The 12,396-nt window shown below is 37.3% G+C and overlaps 1 protein-coding gene across 4 annotated transcripts in view; it reads right to left on the minus strand.

Annotated features, from left to right (window-relative positions):
- Window positions 1-12,396, minus strand: part of STXBP5 (syntaxin binding protein 5) — a 173,227-nt gene that overhangs the window by 87,453 nt on the left and 73,378 nt on the right. For all 4 annotated transcript variants that reach the window (XM_047101606.1, XM_047101605.1, XM_047101608.1 and 1 more), the window contains exon 9: window positions 9,669-9,747. In XM_047101606.1, the coding sequence (XP_046957562.1) occupies window positions 9,669-9,747 (79 nt within the window). The remainder of the gene's footprint in view (window positions 1-9,668; window positions 9,748-12,396) is intronic.

The following is a 12,396-nucleotide window of genomic DNA, read 5'->3' on the forward strand; positions in this document are numbered from 1 at the left end:
TCTATGAAAGAACACTGCAAAGTTTTCAAAATCATTTACTGCAGACAAGGTCTTAAATGGATTTGATCTCTGTCCTCTAGAAAAACATAATCAAAGCATATAAGCTGTCATCGGTGTATAAGCAGTCAAGTAAAAGTACCAGAACAATCAGTGAACCATCACTAAGATAAGACATTTAATCTATGTACACATCAGAAATGGAAACATTTTAGAGATGGAAAAAAAAACAACATACATTAGGATGAATAACAATGGAAAATCTATCCTTAGATTAATTCGAACAAGCCATAAAGCTTTAAGGATTAACAGAGAATCAATTTAGACGATGAAGAAGGGACAGCTCTAAAAGAAAAAACTCTAGAAAGCTCAGGACGAACTTCAGCAGTAAAAAAAGTAGGATCAATAAACTAGAGGCAGTATAACAAAGAAATATCTGAATAGCCTCAACAAGTAACAATTTTGAAAACAATTAGGTGTGAAATGAAACTGTGCCCTTTTTTTTTTTTTTTTTTTTACAAATAAACACATCACAAACTACAAGGTTAAAAAAAAAAAGTACAAGATTTTAAATTCTACTTTAGGATTTCAGAAATGGAAGAACTGTTACCAAATGAATATCAACCACTAATATACTAACTTTTGTTAAATTTATCAGACAGTTTCTAGATAAAGGGGCATGGATAAGCATATAAATAATTTTGGTCCCTGACAAAACATAAAAGCTCAGCTGGATGACTGCTTGCAAAAAATTAAGTTATAAAGTTTTTATGAAACATCACTTTGTACGCAGATGAAAACAAATTTAACTTCAGGTCCCTATTATCACAGCAGGTTGCCTTTTCTGTCATAACAGCACTCATTTAGGAGTTCACATTTGTGGTTATAGTATTTAAGATGATTCAAAAGCGTAAATGCTTACTTTTAAGGTAGGAAACTAATAACAGAAAAACATCTCACATTAATGAGACTGGTGACACTGCTGTATTTTATAATCAGTTCTTTAAAAGGATACACAGATACTTCCAAGAAGCCATGTGGGAATTTATCAAGATTCATAAAAATCTTTTATCTTCAAAATTTCACCACTGGAAATTTGTTGTAAAGAAATAGTACAACATTTAGTAAAAACTCTGTTGAGTTATCTACAACATCAAAAAAGAGAATCTGTTCACTACTATATTTTTACTTCTAATATGAAGAACCTGATTATAATATCAAAAACTAAATGTTCAGCAAAAGGGACAATAGTCTGAGTGAAGTGCATAGCCTTTACAATGAATTATTTAAAAAAGCTGATAAAAACCAGTAAGACTTTAGACATGTTAAGTAGAAAAAAAAAATATCAGACTGAATATGCTCTAAGAATACAATTAAGGAATGTATCTGAAAAAAGATTGAAGGAAAATGAAAAGAAAAAAAATTGTTTTAGAATAGTGGAATTATAGGTTAATATGCTTCTTTTGTGAAGATTTTATTTAATGTTATAATTAAAATAGGTACTTCCAAAAACACTTCAGAGAAGAAGATAGTAATAGTGGTTAAAAATGAAACTAATACAGGTGCCTGGATGGCTCAGTCGGAAATGCATGTTGACTCTTGATCTCGGGGTTGTGAGTTTGAGCACCATGTTGGGTGTAGAGATTACTTAAAAATAAAATCTTAAAAAAATGAAATTAATATAACAATTGTGACCAATTATACTTTTTTAAAAAAACTGCACTCTTCCTATGAAATACCTTAAAAATATTTTATTGATTTTTCATGTCATTTCTGTTATCTGTCACTACACTTTGTATTAAAGTACTATAAAACGTAGCTTATGCTGAAGAATTTTCTGCTCATAGGCCACTCAAGAGTAACTACACAAATTAAGTTAGAATATTATTATGATTCATCCACTCAGCAAGCATTTACCAAGTGCTTAACCGCGCTGCTCCCTGCAGGAGGGGCCGAAGAGTCTCCCATCATTTGATCCTTCCAGCCTCACTCGTCTTTGCCCGGCATACCCTTCTCTACCACTTTGCTTTTGATCCTGGCTTTCTACTTGGCCGATTTCAGTGGTCTATTTCAGGACTCCAAACTTACTTTAATCCTAAGACTTTTGGCTCTGTGGCCAAAAATTTTTTTCATCTCAGTGTTTTCAAGGTAGTTAAGCCAAGCAATTGTTGCTGGCAGATCTGCAGGTATAGCTATAATCTTGGGGACTGTGGTTAATGTGAACAGAGAGTAGGTTTAATTAAAAAGGAAATGCAGTGTGGTTAAGAGTACAGACTTCATTAAATCTGGGGTCTTCTGCTTATGATTTGTATGACTTTGGGCAAGTTACTCAACCTCTCTGTAACAGTCTCCTCATCTGTCATACCTGCCTCATAAAGTGGTTGCTAAAATTAAAGAAAATATGTGTAACACTTAGAACAATGTCTGGCCACAGTAAGCACAGCATGTGATTATGGATAATTTATATATAGTTATTTAAAAACAATCTACAGTTGAGAAGGAAAAAACATACCAGAGTGAGCCTGTGTTCTGGGGATAACAATCTTTTTGCACGAGGGAGTTTGTTTTGGGGCTTCAGAGAGCTGGGATTCTCTCATTGGATACAGTTCTAGCAGCTGTGGGGGAAACTCAGTGGTAGCAAGTTGTGGGTGTTACTGAAATAGACTTTTAGATATTTTCAGGACCAGAATATCACAAATGTACCCTGAGTTTTTATTACAATCTGTGTTTTTTTCATATTCCCACACAGGCAATCATCCTACAACTTTTAGTGCACATATAAAAAAAAAATTCTTTTTTAAGAGAGAGAAAGCACACAAGCACAAGTGGGGAGAGGGAGAGAGAGACAATTCCAAGCAGGCTCCACGCTCAGCATGGAGTTTGACATGGGGGATCTCACAACCCTCTGATCATGACCTAAGCCAAAAGCGAGAGTCAAATGCTCAACTGACTGGGCCACCCAGGTGCCCCCCACCACTTTTTTTTTTTTTTTTTTTTTTTAAATTACAGAAATCATCAGGGCTACTGGGTAGCTCAATTGGTTAAACACCCGGCTCTTGACCTAGGCTCAGGTCATGAGCTAATGGATCCTGAGATCAAGCCTTGGGTCAGGCTCTGTGCTGATAGCCAGACAGCGTGGAACCTGCTTAGGATTCTCTCTCTCTCCCTCTCTCTCTGCCCCTTCCCCAATAGCGCTCTCTTTCTCTTTCAAAATAAATAAATTTAAAAAATAAAAAAATTAAAAATGTTTATTTTTGACAGAGAGCGTGAGGGAGGGAAGGCGGGGTAGAGAGCAAGGGAGACAGAGGATCTGAAGTGGGCTCTGCGCTGAGAGCAGAGAGCCCCATGGGGGTTCCAACTAACAAACCAAGAGACCATGACCTGAGCTGAAGTAGGATGCTTAACTGACTGACCCACCCAGGTGCCCCCCAAAATAAAAATAAATTAAAGAAATCATCTACTAAACTACTTGAAAACTAATTCAGGCACCACTGGGTGGGGGGCAACGTTTGCTTATAGACAAGCTTAAATACGTTATATGTATGTACATGTGTGCATATCAAGGGAGTCAGCAAACTATAACCTCTTGTCTGTTTTTTGTATGGCCTACAAACTAAAAATGATTTTTACATTCTTAAATAGTTGGAAACAAATACACAAAAGAATATATCATGACACATGAAAATTAAAGGAAATGTAAATTTCAGTGTCTGTACATAAAGTTTTATGGAACACAGCTGCATTCATTCATTTATGAGTTGTCTATGGCTGCTTTTGGGCTACAACAGCAGAGTTGGATAGCTGCCAGTTGAGACCTATCCAGCTTGCAAAGCCTAAAATATTCTCTCTGGCCCTATACACAAAGGGTTTGCCATAGTACGTGTTAGAGGAAAGGGAGTAAATTAATCTCTTAGATGTGGTTCTCCAAATGTGACTAAACTGCCATTTTTAACTATGATAACATTCACTTCTAGGATACTGAACAGAGATACTTCTCCCCCAAACTGGTGATTCTTTGAGTGGTAGCATATTCCTTAAAAGACACTAACTCCTGCGGTGCCTGGGTGGCTCAGCCGGTTAAACATCTGACTTTGGCTCAGGTCACGGTCTCACGGTTTGTGAGTTCAAGCCCCGCATTGGGCTCTGTGCTGACAGCTTGGAGCCTAGAGCCTGCTTCTGATTCTGTGTCTCCCTCTCTCTCTGTCCCTCCACAGCTTGCACTCTGTCTCTCAAAAATAAATAAACCTGTTTGAAAACTTGAACCTATCCAGAGTTCATTGTTGTTGAAAATTTGGCCCTGCCTGTAACTTGTTATGCAGTCTATTAGCAAAACAAAAAATGCAGAAGTAAAGGAGAAAAGGAACTACAATTTACCAAACATGTACCATGGGCCAAACACATATTATTTCTTTCAGGTCTCTACAGCACTTTTATTAAGTGGGAATTACTGTCCCTATTTTACCAAGGTAAGGACAGAGGTTCAGTGATGTTAAGCAACTTGCCAAAGATTATACCGTCACTTGAGTGGCAGAACTGGGCTTGGAACCTAAGTCTAAAAATCCGAAGCCTCAGTTATTTCCCCTAAATCAGGGGCTCTCAAACATGATGATCTTGAGTCATAGTACGAAGTGCATTTTACTTCACGATACAGTATACAGATACCTAAGTACATACAGTTGAACAAGTTTCATGTGAACCAATACTTAACCCGAAACCTGCAGTGCACTCTATATCTTATTCTAGTCCATAAGTTAAAAATTGATGTCACAACCAACAAAAGTATTGTCGTAACCCACTAGTAGATCACCCTTATCTAATATTTAAAAGCAAAAAAAATCAGGGGTGAGGGGGGATGGGCAAAATGGGTGAAGGGGAATGGGAGATACAGGTTTCCAGTTACAGAATGAAGAGGCTGCAGGGATGCAAGTTACTGCATATGGAACAGTCAATGGTACTGTAACAGTGTTGTACGGTGACAGACGGTAGCTGCCCTTGTGGCCAGCACAGCATAATGCAGAGTTGTTGAATCACTACACTGTGCAACCAAAACTAATGTAATATTGTGTGTCAAACAAACAAACAAATAATGTAATGTCATAATGTTTCTCAGAGTGGAATTCTCAATCCAGGGAAGAATATCAGTGAGGCTCCTTACTTATTAGTTTTGCCAACCTTACAACTTGTACGTCTGCTCTGAGAAAGCAAAATCAGAGATGCCCGTCAGGGCTTATCGAATGCTGTTCTGAGACAAGAGGTATGCGAGACAACCGGTTGAAAGGGTATGTTCCAAGTGCTTCATATATTTAATCTTCGCAACAACTCATAAGGCAGATACTATTATTGTTCCTGCCTTACAGATGAAGATACAAGCACAGGAAGCTTAGCTGATGTGCCCAAGATGGCAGGGCTCTGAGGAAGCAGTGGACCCAGGCGGGCCGGCTCCAGAGCTCACACCCTTAATCGCTTTGCTCGAGCACCATCTGCTGTAGCACTCCACACCTGGGTCACGCCAGTGTTTCAAAAAACCAACTTCAACAGAATTGACTTCACATTTAACTTTGGATTAAGAACTGGCCATGTAAAGAATAGTTCCATATTTTTAATAAAAGTGCTATTAAAATGTTCTATTAATTATACTGTCACCATTCACAATGTTAGGGGAAAAATCTGCTCTCTCCTGGTGCAACATATGCTTTTATTTTACTAGGAAACAAAAGTCAGATACAACATCGTGATTCCATTTTTTTGTCAGAGTGTACCTTTGCTTCAGAAACAAATTATATGTTATTGATCTATAACAGTTAATTCTTCACGGATACACTTTTCGAAATACCGGCCTATGTTCTTCTTCCTCATATTCAGTAACACTATGCTAGGGCAATTAGAACTGAGACAGGTATGTCCCATGCTTTCACTGAGCTGAATATTTAAGAGGGAACACATGCATTAAACTAATAATTTCATCATTAATGACAAGTAAAAATTCTAGAAGGGAAAAATATAGCATGCTTTGAGAATATATTACTGCGGTCCTAATCTAGGCAACATGGCCAAGACATCCACAAAGCAGTGATATTATTGTTGAGTTAAAACGGATGAAAGAGAATCTTTCTCAAATGATTTCTAGGCAAAAAGAAGAAAATGCAGATCTTGAGGAGGGAAGGATGACTCTTCTAATAAAATCTGGTAATTTGCCAATATTACTTGTTGCCAACCTGACAAACAACTTCAGGTAGTACCTGCTCAAGATACTTGCTAGGAACAGGAAAAGGGGAGAGCTGACAGGCTTACTTAAAGGAGGGTGATTCTGCTGTAGGTGGAATAGGGGTGCAGTTCTCAATGCTGTTGAACACTGGAATTCTAAGGAACTATCTCAAGTTTCCAAAGAGGCCATGCACTGTGAAAAAAAGAACCTGTTTAATTTACCCAATGTCCTATGCCAGGTGAAAAAAGAAATTGTAAAGCTAGTGAAGATCATTATCAGAGGGTGATCCTATTGATCAATTTACAGGTATCTACAAATGCATACAAAGGAATGAGACTTTTTTTTTTTTTCATTTCTGATCTTAAGAAAAAGTATGGCTGCCATCCTGAAGAAACTGGAAACATAAACATTATCATTATAAAAGAATTGACAACAGGTGGGGCACCTGGGTGGCTCAGCTGGTTAAACGTCTGACTCTTGATTTTGGCTCAGGTAATGATCTCACAGTTTGTGAGTTCGAGCCCCACATCGGGCTCCTTGCTGACGATGAGAAACCTGCTTGGGATTCTCTCCCTACCACTCTCTCTGCCCTTCCCCTGTTTGTGTTCTCTCTCTCTCTCTCTCTCTCTCTCTCTCTCTCTCTTTCTCTCCCTCCCTCTTCTCTCTCTCTCTCAAAATAGATAAGCTTAAAAAAAATTGAAAACAGTAAAGCACAAATAGAAAAAAAAAAATCCTCCCTGGACATTCGCCTTTGTTTCCAATCAGTAGACAATAGGCATGGTTAATTTAAATGTGTAGACAATTCATTTGATGTTGTATTGTAAACTATAAACACAAGTTTTTTTCTGGTTCACCCCACACACTTTGTTTTTGTTTTTGCTGTCATTGCCTTTCCTTACATTCCTTTGCCATAGGACAAATTATGCAAACAATTTGGTAGTAGGAAGTAGGTAGTAGGCAGTAGGACAGTTGGTAGTAGGAAGTTTTCTAGTAACAATAAGAGCAACTATTCATAGGAAGTTTATTATGTACTAGGCACTCTGTGAAATGCTTTCAACACATGACTGTCTCTCACTTAATTCATCACAACCACCTTTTGACCAATTATCATATTCATGTAATAAATGAGAAAACTGAAGTTCCAAGAAGTCAAAAAACTCTATGCCAAAGGTCACACAGTGAGGGATGCCACAGTCAATCAAACAGATTCCATTCCTTTTGAAGTTCATTCAACCTCTTGTTGGAACCAGTATATCTTCCGAATCCCACAGGAAGGCTGATGAGTATCAAGGACAAGTAACAGCAACCTTATGATTCTTCAGCCACTGTCTTTCTCAAATGAGAATAGGGCTAAAATGAATACGATTAGAAGAAGAGGAAATAGAGGTAAGTGGACCACAGTTATAACAACCAGTGGTTATAAGCTGGTATTTAAAAACTGGGGCGCCGGGGTGGCGTAGGCAGTTAAGCATCCAACTCTTGATCTCGGCTCAGGTCATGATCTCGGCTCAGGTCATGATGTCACGGTTTGTGAGATCAAGCCCCACACTGGACTCTGTGCTGGTGGTGCAGAGCCTGCTTGGGATTCTGTCTCTCTTTCTCTCTGCCCCCACCCCTGTGTGCTCTTTCTCTCTCTCAAAATACATAAACTTAAAAAAGAAAACATATGCCAGGGTTCTAAATTTCCATGCATCAGAATCTCCTCTCAGTCTAATTAAAATACAGATTGGTTGGCTCCACCCACAGATAGTTTCTGATCCAGAAGGTGTGGGGAAGAGTCTGAGAATTTGCATTTCTAACAAGTTCTCAGCTAATACTGCTGTTCCAAGGACCACAATTTGAGAACCAACGCTCTGTATACACTACATAAATTCACTCCCTTACATGCTAGTATCCAAAACCTATAAAGAGCTCACCAAACTCCACACCCAAAAAACAAATAACCTAGTGAAGAAATGGGCAGAAAACATGAATAGACACTTCCCTAAAGAAGACATCCGGATGGCCAACAGGCACATGAAAAGATGTTCAATGTCGCTCCTTACCAGGGAAATACAAAGCAAAACCACACTCAGATATCACCTCACGCCAGTCAGAGTGGCCAAAATGAACAAATCAGGAGACTATAGATGCTGGAGAGGATGTGGAGAAACGGGAACCCTCTTGCACTGTTGGTGGGAATGCAAATTGGTGCAGCCGCTCTGGAAAGTAGTGTGGAGGCTCCTCAGAAAATTAAAAATAGACCTACCCTATGACCCAGCAATAGCACTGCTAGGAATTTACCCAAGGGATACAGGAGTACTGATGCATAGGGGCACTTGTACCCCAATGTTTATAGCAGCACTCTCAACAATAGCCAAATTGTGGAAAGAGCCTAAATGTCCATCAACTGATGAATGGATAAAGAAATTGTGGTTTATATACACAATGGAATACTACGTGGCAATGAGAAAGAATGAAATATGGCCTTTTGTAGCAACGTGGATGGAACTGGAGAGTGTGATGCTAAGTGAAATAAGCCATACAGAGAAAGACAGATACCATGCGGTTTCACTCTTATGTGGATCTTGAGAAACTTAACAGAAACCCATGGGGGAGGGGAAGAAAAAAAAAAAAAAGAGGTTAGAGTGGGAGAGAGCCAAAGCATAAGAGACTGTTAAAAACTGAGAACAAACTGAGGGTTGATGGGGGATGGGGGGGGGTGGGTGATGGGTATTGAAGAGGGCACCTTTTGGGATGAGCACTGGGTGTTGTATGGAAACCAATTTGACAATAAATTTCATATATTGAAAAAAAAATTCACTCCCTTACATAGCTATGATAAATAAAACCACACACTCTTCCTGGGGAACTAGAACATAAATAAAAGGCTTCTTTCAGGGGTTAATGAGGTGGAATTTTCTAGCAAACATTCATAATTTTTCCCTTTATTATACATTTAAACATCTGGTACATATAAAAAATACAAAATACAACTGACAAACTTCCTTTAATATTTAAACTGTATGTGTTTTTGTATTTGCCAAATATTCTCATGATGAGATTTAATTTGTGAAAAACACACATAACTTTCATAATTAACATATATAGTATAAATAGGTTAAGTTTTAAATATTTTTTCACTGCTTGTTCCAGTTTTCAGTAGTGAATACTACTGTGAATAGTAGTGAATAGTAACAACCATTGTTGCTAAAGAGTAACTGAACTGAATGTATAATGTTTAACAAGAAAGATTATTCAAACTTTCCAAGATACATTACAAAACTACCGAAGACAAAGAGAATACAAAGAAATACTTTATCCTAAATTTACCAATTTTAGTTATTTCATTAAATAAAGCATGCATAAAATTTAAGACTGGGCTAGAACATTCTAAAGTAGGCTTTAAAACATAATGATAAAATAGCCCTTAGTGCTATTTTAGTAATTATATACACTGAATATTGGCAATGAAGTAAAATCTTACCCAGATCTAGTCGTTTTGAATTCCACCTTGAGGATAGGTTTGCATGGTTCTGGTTTCTTCCCATCCTTTAACTGTTTTCCTAAAATATATTTTCCTGAATTAAATTCTAAAATTCTAAATTACTCTAAATTCTTAAATTGATAGTTAATATATAAAATGAAAGTAAAATATAATGAAATCAACCATGAAACATTTTTAAACAATTTTGAAAGAAGTTTTCAATATAAAATATTTAAAATGATCAAGTAATTTTTACTGTTTGAAATTCAGTGCTGCAAAGTAAATGAGTAACTTAGTACATTTATGTGACAAAATTCTTGAAGAGAGACATTGATAGCCTTTCCAATGTTCTTAATTACAGATAAGCAAACAGAATTTCAATTTTGTAAATGAATTCAAGTTTTAAAATAGCTAGATTTAAAAAAATAAATTAAGCCATATTTTACCCAAGGGTGACAGGTTGCAAAATTAAATCCTATGCTAATAACTTCATTTATATTTATTCTAAAGTAGGATCCATCCACTGTAATGTCTGAAGAGACTGCTAAAATAAACCAAGCTCTATAAAATGTCAGAAACTCATACTGTGAAAGAATTTTATTATTTTAAAAAAAGTTTTATTTCTGCTATTTCTACATATTCATGGTAGAAACAACACAGAAAAATATAAAGCAAATAAAACATATTCCCCTTCTTAGAGATTAATCAGTCTCAACATTATTGTAATATTCTTGGGAGATCCCAAACACATGCCTCTACCCCATACTTCTCTCCCACCTTCCCCCTGCCTTTTGGCACACCTGCTCATTCTAATAAACTTTCATTGTTTAAATTTTATTCTTGTTTGCCTCACCGACAAGAATGTAAATGCCATGAAGGCAAAGGTTTTAAGTGTGTATGTGTTTCTGTTGATGTATTCCTGGTGACAAACATTATTTGGCATAAAGTGGGCACTCAGTTACTATTTAATGAGTGTGTAAATTGATGATTTTTCCTAAGGATTAATTCTTAGGAAAAGGGATATGTGGGTCAAACTGTATTCCAAACAGGTTATACCAATTCATACATCCAACAGCAGTGTAAGAACATAGTTTGCCACACTCTTCGCAAACAATGTTTTCTTTTGTTTTGTTTTTGTTAAGTGGAAAGGGTATCTCATTTTAATTTGTGTTGGTGTAATCTCTGAGTATTCTTTGCCTTTCTGGTCATCTGTATATCTTCTTTGAAAAATACCTTATGTCCTTTACCTATGCTTATATCTTACCTTCTTTACATTTAAAAATGCTAATCAAAGGTCATTAACACTATATCCATCATATATTACAGGTATTTTTCCTAGACTCATTTACGACTGAATTCTTAGAAAATTTAAAAAACTGCACAAAAGTATACATTTAAATAATCAAGTCTATCAGTCTTAATCATGTGTCCAGTTAAGAAAACTAAAAATCTTAAAATGCCAATTCTTCCAAAATTAATTCACAAATTTAATGTAATTAGAATTCCAACAGCTTTTCTTGGATTTGCACAAAATGACCTTAAAGTTCACATGGTCGGCTCACTACCTATGAATAAGCTAAGGAAAACTAGGAAAGGAAGGTGACTTCCAGAATGACAAAGTAAGGACCTCTGTGAACTCGCTCTCCCACAAAAATTTAAATACTAGCAACTAAAGTTAACCACTTCAGAACTGTGAAGTCACAAAACAAGTGGAACATTGTCTACCCAACAGAATGATGGAAACTCGGGGCGGCGGGGGGTGGGGGGGGGGGAGGTGGGGGGATGTTCTGATGAAAGGCTATTCCCATCCTCCTCACTCCCCAGGTCAGTGACTGGGCAAACAGGAAAAAGCAATAATACATGCCATCACAGAGGGTTGAAATTTCACAATTCTATCAAAACCAGCTTTGTTAGACCACAATCATTGATATTTTGTCCCAACTCACAGCTCCCTGGAAACTATTCCCAAGATATCGTGGCAATTTCATTTGACACAGACATCAGCTTAGGGAGACAGAAGGTCTCATACCTGCAGGGCAGCACAGATATAATAACAATTTGCTGGCGGTATCACAGTTGCCTAAGGCTGTGGTTTCAGGTGTGTCAAGTAAGAGCCTGGGCAAGAATTTAAAGAAAATCCTGAAAAACTAGACATATGCTAGGACTAAAAGGTTGCATACAGGTGCAAGGTCATGTGCATGCTCAGAAAATACCTAGGAAAGAAGGAAGTCACTCTTTGATTGATTTTGAAACCTTGAGCAAAGAGGAAGTTAAAAAAAAAAAAAGGAAAATGCAGAAGTAAAATGGGCTATAATATCTACTGTTAGCAGGAATGTTGTAGAAGAAGTACTCATACATGGCTGAAGGAAATGCGTAATGGATACAGTCTCTTTGAAAGGCAGCCTGAGAACATTAATTAAAAGTAGAAATACTTATAGGGCGCCTGGGTGGCTCAGTTGGTTAAGCGGCTGACTTCAGCTCAGGTCATGACCTCGCGGTTAGGGAGTTTGAGCCCCACATCGGGCTCTGTGCTGACAGCTCAGAGCCTGGAGCCTGCTTCGGATTCTGTGTCTCCCTCTCTCTCTGCCCTCCCCGACTCATGCTCTCTCTCCCTCTCTCTCTTTCAAAAATAAACATTCAAATTTTTTTAAAAAAATACTTAAAACTCTAACCCTTAGGAACAGCAATTCTACTCCTAAGCATTTATTCCACAAAAACAAAAGGACCA

The sequence above is a fragment of the Lynx rufus genome, unplaced genomic scaffold (genome assembly GCF_022079265.1).
Source record: "Lynx rufus isolate CCGP_SWC_20201006 ecotype Redwood Valley unplaced genomic scaffold, mLynRuf1.p SCAF_6, whole genome shotgun sequence".
Classification (NCBI taxonomy): domain Eukaryota; kingdom Metazoa; phylum Chordata; class Mammalia; order Carnivora; family Felidae; genus Lynx; species Lynx rufus.